Source organism: Fragaria vesca, linkage group LG3 (genome assembly GCF_000184155.1).
Source record: "Fragaria vesca subsp. vesca linkage group LG3, FraVesHawaii_1.0, whole genome shotgun sequence".
Lineage (NCBI taxonomy): Eukaryota > Viridiplantae > Streptophyta > Magnoliopsida > Rosales > Rosaceae > Fragaria > Fragaria vesca.
Window position 1 is genome coordinate 26,040,301 of NC_020493.1, and position 6,239 is coordinate 26,046,539.

The 6,239-nt window shown below is 35.8% G+C and overlaps 1 protein-coding gene across 1 annotated transcript in view; it reads left to right on the forward strand.

Annotated features, from left to right (window-relative positions):
* The first annotated feature begins 753 nt into the window (after positions 1-753).
* Positions 754-6,239, forward strand: part of LOC101297917 (bifunctional aspartokinase/homoserine dehydrogenase-like) — a 9,083-nt gene continuing 3,597 nt past the window's right edge. The window contains exons 1-10 of the mRNA XM_004295080.1: positions 754-860; positions 923-1,064; positions 1,137-1,214; positions 1,319-1,434; positions 1,626-1,679; positions 2,580-2,667; positions 2,795-2,887; positions 3,000-3,040; positions 3,498-3,551; positions 3,669-3,832. Coding sequence (XP_004295128.1) covers positions 762-860; positions 923-1,064; positions 1,137-1,214; positions 1,319-1,434; positions 1,626-1,679; positions 2,580-2,667; positions 2,795-2,887; positions 3,000-3,040; positions 3,498-3,551; positions 3,669-3,832 — 929 coding nt within the window. The 5' untranslated portion in view covers positions 754-761. The remainder of the gene's footprint in view (positions 861-922; positions 1,065-1,136; positions 1,215-1,318; positions 1,435-1,625; positions 1,680-2,579; positions 2,668-2,794; positions 2,888-2,999; positions 3,041-3,497; positions 3,552-3,668; positions 3,833-6,239) is intronic.

The window sequence follows — 6,239 nt, forward strand, 5'->3', positions numbered from 1 at the left end:
TGCTCTTTAGAGGAAAGTTATGGAACCATCCTCGAGAATCAAGCACCAACAAGGAATCTAGCATGAAGATAAAGGAGGGGCTCTGCGCTGGATGTCCTCACTCCATACACTCGCTTCAAAGTCTTACTAATTTGAACAGATATAACACGTCTTTTTTTTTTTTACTATATTAAATCCACACTTTGACGCCTAAAATTCCATAACGAGTAGATACTTTGTCGGCGACGCTACATACTTTGTCATACATGCCTACACCTTCTACATTAGGGGCAAGACAACATCAATAGTTTTCACCAAACATTAAGCCTTACCCGCTAGTCGCGAGGACAGACCCTTATGCACATCGCGAAGGCTTGGCAGGAGCTTTGTTGGAATGTATTCTTGCACATCGATCAATCCCACATCGAGGAGAATGAAAGCTAAGATCTCATTTCCACTTATCAAAGGTATTCTTCTCCCTCTTAAGTATATATATACATTTACTAAGTTATGCATCATAGCAGCGAAGACCGCCACACAACCAAATTTGGTGGTCTTCTTTTTTGACGCTAATACATATATGGTTGACTTTACATAACGATGATTCTAGATATTTAGTCGACCCTACATATGGATATATTTTACCTTAAAAAAATATATAAAAAATAGAAAGAAAAAAAAGTTCCATTTTTGAAATGTTTTTCATTTTCATTTTTTTTAGAAGGGTTTTTGAAATGGGGTTTTATAGGAAGCTGGGGAGAAGAAATTAGAGCGAAGAAACAATGAAGAAGGTGATCCCCCTAATTCTCATGGGCTGCGGAGGCGTTGGCCGTCAGCTTCTCCAACACATCGTCTCCTGCCGACCCCTTCACGCCAAACAGGTATTTCTCTCATTCCAACTCCTCTACACCTCTATATACCACATTAACTGATTGTTTTGCAGGGAATCCACCTTAGAGTTGTGGGAGTATCTGACAGTAAATCCTTAGTTGTCGCGTCGTCTATGGAGTTGTCTGATAATTCTTTATTGCAACTCTGCCGGATCAAGTCCGATGGTTCTTCTCTGCAGACCCTTGCCGCTTCTGGTAATTTCACTACATTTCTGTCTTTTCTTTCCTTTGCGCAATTCTTATGCTTGTTTGCTGTTTGTTTATAAGGCCAAGTCGATGTATTCACGAATCCCGAATCAATCAAAAAGATTACCGATATTGCTGCACTATTGGGTAAATCAACAGGTCTGTGGCGAGTTTCTTACACCATTGTTTTTCATTTTGGTTAACTTGTCTTACCATGTTTTCAACCACAAACGTTTAATCTTATTGCGATTTTCCATGCATAGGTTTGGCTCTTGTAGATTGCTCTGCGAGTTCGGAGACTATTCCACTGCTCACCCAGGCTGTTGATTTGGGGTGTTGCATTGTGATGGCAAACAAGAAGCCTCTTACTTCGGCAATGGTAATAAACACTTTAAGGTAGCAGTTATGGACATGACTAATTTTACCTTGATAATGCAATGAAAGGTTCATTCCATATATTTGAGTACGACTTTCTCCTGCTATTTGTCAGTCTGCTTACTTGTGTGCCATTGATCTTAAGTAAGTTTGTTTTCAACACTACCTACTGAAACAAGAATTTATAACCTGCAGGAGGATTATGACAAACTAATTTCACGCCCACGTCACATACGCCATGAGTCAACTGTGAGTTTGTTTCTTCTTGATGTAGTACCTGATAAATGGTCTCTTGAGTTTTCATCAAGATATTCATAGAAATGAAATGCTTATAGCATAGTCCTCATATATGGCTCATTGTTTGTTTGTGAGACTTGAGACTAGCATGTCTGTATCTGGAGAAACTCCTGCTAAACTTTTCTAAAAATATTCTCTCCAAACAAGTACATTCCGGTGACTGTTTGCACATGTATTTATATGCCTCTTTGAGCCTACTTTTTCCCACTTGGTCTAGCCTTTTAGGTATCCATTATCAATTTAGGTGTTGAAGCTGATGAACGAAGTTGAGAAAGGGAACAGTATGTACCTTTTTGGACTGTGTGCCAAGATCTATACTAAATTACTAATACAATATATGTACAGAAAACAATAATTTTAGCACTATTATTATCATTAGTCTTATTACAATTAGTGATGCTTGCTGTTGCTCAGAAGAGTACTATTGATTTTAGCACTACTATCATTTTCTGTTACTGTTACTTTTCTGGGTTTCCCCAAAAAGTCTATGTAACAGAAGTTATTAGAGTTTTGATTGACTAAAGTATATTCTTAACAATTATAGACTAGAATACGAAAGATTGTGTAATAAAATTGGGAATATTAGTGGCAAATTATGTTTAGCCCTGTCTTTGCATCCTCAATAACCATCACCTTTCTTTTATATAGATTCTTACACCATATGTATGTAATTTATATACCATGTTCAAGCTGAAAATAATTCTCACTAGGTAGTAGTACAATTATAGTGTTGAATCAACTGTTACGCTTACAATCTTTCATTCGTATTTGGATTTGTCATATTCACTATATGTAGATAGATTCTTGATATAGTTTCTATTATTTTCATTGATTTGATTCTAGATTTGGTAGGTTGGTGCCGGCCTTCCTGTCATATCATCCTTACATCGCGTACTTTCCTCTGGTGATCCTGTCCGCCGCATTATTGGGAGTTTGAGTGGTATCAAACTTTTCCATAGAATTCAGTAGCTGATTCTGTTAGAATTAGTTTTCCTTTGGCCTTCTTACATGTCAATATATCTAGACATTGGTGATTATATGTGTTGTATCTCATATTTATGTCATAGGAACCTTGGGGTATGTTATGAGTGAGGTCGAAGATGGAAAGCCAATTGGTGAAGTTGTGCGATCTGCTAAAAATCTGGGTTACACCGAACCAGGTACATTTGATTTTATTTTTTTTTCCCCATTTTTTGATAGTTTCATAACAATAAATCTCTCATAATGAAGAACTTAGGTCTTGAAATTCTTCACTGTCAATTATGATTGCAGATCCACGTGATGACCTCAGTGGGATGGATGTTGCAAGAAAGGTTTGGATCTGGTTTCCGTTCTTACCTTAAGTTCATGAAATCATTAGTTTCTCTAGTCTAGGCTTGCATCATAGATGCGATCAAAAAGGTAAATGGTACAGCTTTTGGAAACAATTCGTAAGTACTTTAGATTGAACATTCAGCTTTAACCTCAAAAACAAAGAGCGCTTTCACATTCGATTGTTATCAGAAACATTTAAACTTTGAAAATACTATGGAATTTGACCCAGAAAAGAAGACGAGAAAAGAGTATGAAGGATACCTAGTCTTGATAATTTTATGTAGTATTGAAATCTCATACAACTAAAATGAAAATTACAAATGAAGAAAAGGACAAATAAACTGAAGTAGTGTTAGATGATTCTATCTACTTAGAAAATCTTTCTTTTGGTAAGGTATGATTGAATAATGTTGGGTTTTGCAATACCTCATAAATTTCTCATATCATCTTTAACAGGCTTTGATACTTGCTAGGCTTCTCGGTTGGCGTATTAATTTGGATGACATTAAGGTTGGTACTTTGGATGTAGATATATTCCCATATACTTGCTCAACTGCAATTTTTTTTTTCATTTATTTATTCATATAGTTTTTGTTGAACTGTTGTTGTGGCTATTTGGTTTTATAGATTCAGAGCTTGTATCCTAAAGAAATGGCACCTGGTATTATGTCTGTGGAAGAATTTCTGGGAAGTGGGCTACAATTGCTTGATAAAGGTATCAAAGAGAGAGTCTCTATGGCATCTTTGAGTGGGAATGTGCTACGTTATGTCTGTGTAATTGAGGCCTCAAGGTACTATTTCTGTTTTTTTTTATTTATTTATTTCTATTCAAATTTAATAGGTTACGCCAAGCATTCTTGAGCATATATTCACGTGTATTTTTCTGCTAGTTTTCTGTGTTTCAATACACGTCTTAGCTAGATGCTGTCATCATTAAAGTGTGAAGGTGCTGTTTAAATTTGTTATGAAGGTACCAGGGTTCACTGAATGGATTATTTGAATAAGATGGAAGTGATGTTGAAGCAGATGGATTGAATCTGCTAAAGGAGTGCATAAGCTATACTTAGATCACATAGATTGGGTAGGGCTAATTATCTACTGAAAACAGAAAATCAACCAAGTTTTTCCTGTCTATCTTGAATGGCCGAGTATAATCAATTGTTGTTTTTCCATGCTGGCTACAGTCTTGATTCTACTGCAAATAGATTGGGTTGGATTATTATCATCTACTGCATCTATAAACTCAATTAGTTTTTGCCAGTCTATCTCCAATGGCTTCATATAATTAAAGTTGTGACTTTCGGTACTGGCTAGTCATGATACTTTATCTTCTTCTTTTTTGGTCCGCTATAACGTTTTGGCCAAAATGAATATAAAATTTTAAAATTTTATGCACAAGCTGTACACATGACTGCTTGCTACATCAGCTAAGCTTGGCTCTTGCTCTTAATTGGGTAAAGACATGTTATTTTTGTATCTCCCTATTCTAAAACTTCTATTGCATATTTCCAAAGTCAGAAAGATACAATAAGTTACCAGTATTATGATTCTTGCAGAGCTCTTCATGAATGAGACTATGCGTCTCATTTCTTGGTTAACTACAAAGAGGAAAGGATTAGATTAGTACTTTACTACTTGCGCCTTTTATAGAAATACTTGAATATTCTAGAAAATATGTTCATTTCCAGCCATGAGAATGATATATAGTTCCTCCAGATGTTTACTGACCTGCTGTAGTACTTGGTGGGGTTAGAAGTCAGGTATACCGGCTTGCTTAACATGCTAGTTATACTCACAACTCTGGGCAAGGGTGAGTCCTGTATGAGATCCTTTGTGCTGGGATGTAGTTGAAAAGTTTCATGTAGGGAAACATTGGTGAGCATGATGAGTTGAGTAGGATCTTAATAAAGTTATGACTGCAATAAGAACTGCCTTGACTTGGGAAGTGACTGGTCTGTGCATAGACGAAATTCTGCTCATGAATTGTCTTGTCCCCCTTTTCTTTGAAAGTAATTATTTTCTTATTTATAAATTGAATTGGTTCAGTCACTTTTCTCCTATGTTAATACGACTGGATGATTCTTGGTGTATTTATCTTCATATTTCTTGAATTTTATTTTAATATAATTTCTTTCTCCTGTAAATCCCAAATCAATGGCCAGATTTTTCTCATATGCATTGTAATTTTGTTTTTATTAAAAACACAAATGGTGAAGATTGTCTCGGCATAATTTTGGAGGATTAGTCAAATTTGTAGTGATTAGTAAAGTACCTTAAATGAGTCCGGGTTTGGTCACAGTTAGTCTCTGCCATCATATAGGTTTCAAAAAAAAATTGGAGACTTCTGGTAAAATCTTAAAATGTTCACAATATGTTATAACATCTAATTGCTGGACTCAACCTAAGTGTAATGGAGTGTTACATGATGACCAAAATTGCCAAATTAAAATATACAGCTACGAGATTTGCAAGACAGGCAAATTACTGGCACAGAAAACACAGTTAGCTCATTATATATTTACACTTGCAACTTGGGGTGAACTAGGATAAACTTAAAGAGGTTTCTGAATGTGGGTATCTTTAATTTACACTCGAACCATGGAGAAAGAGGAGCCTCCATTTCGGACCTAGTTTTAAGACCAATATTAATTCGAACCCAAATAATAAAAGCACGTATAACATAGTTAAGTAGTGAGGTAATTGGAAAACAGAATACATATGCAGTAACGTCAGTGTCTTCAGTATTCTCTGAACATTGATTTGTACTGGATGTAATTCTAATATATTTATGTATGTAACTATATATATATATATATACAGCCCATCTCGGCTGCGGACCTCCGCACCGAAGGTTTCGGTGCGGATTTCCATTTTTGCACCACTTTCTGATCGAATTTCCTCATCTCCACCGTCTAGTATCTAGATAATATTGTGTGGATTTCCATTTTTGCACCACTTTCTGATCGAATTTCCTCATCTCCACCGTCTAGTATCTAGATAATATTGTGTAGATCATCTCTGCAAAATTTCAGCCAATTTGGTGATCGTTAAGGCCCTCAAACTCGAGTTTTTCTGGTATGAACACAACCGGACATAATTCAGTCCGTCCATTTGTTTTTCGAGTTTGAGGGCCTTAACGGTTACCAAATTAGCTAAAATTTTGCAGAGATTATCTACACAATATTATCTAGATACTAG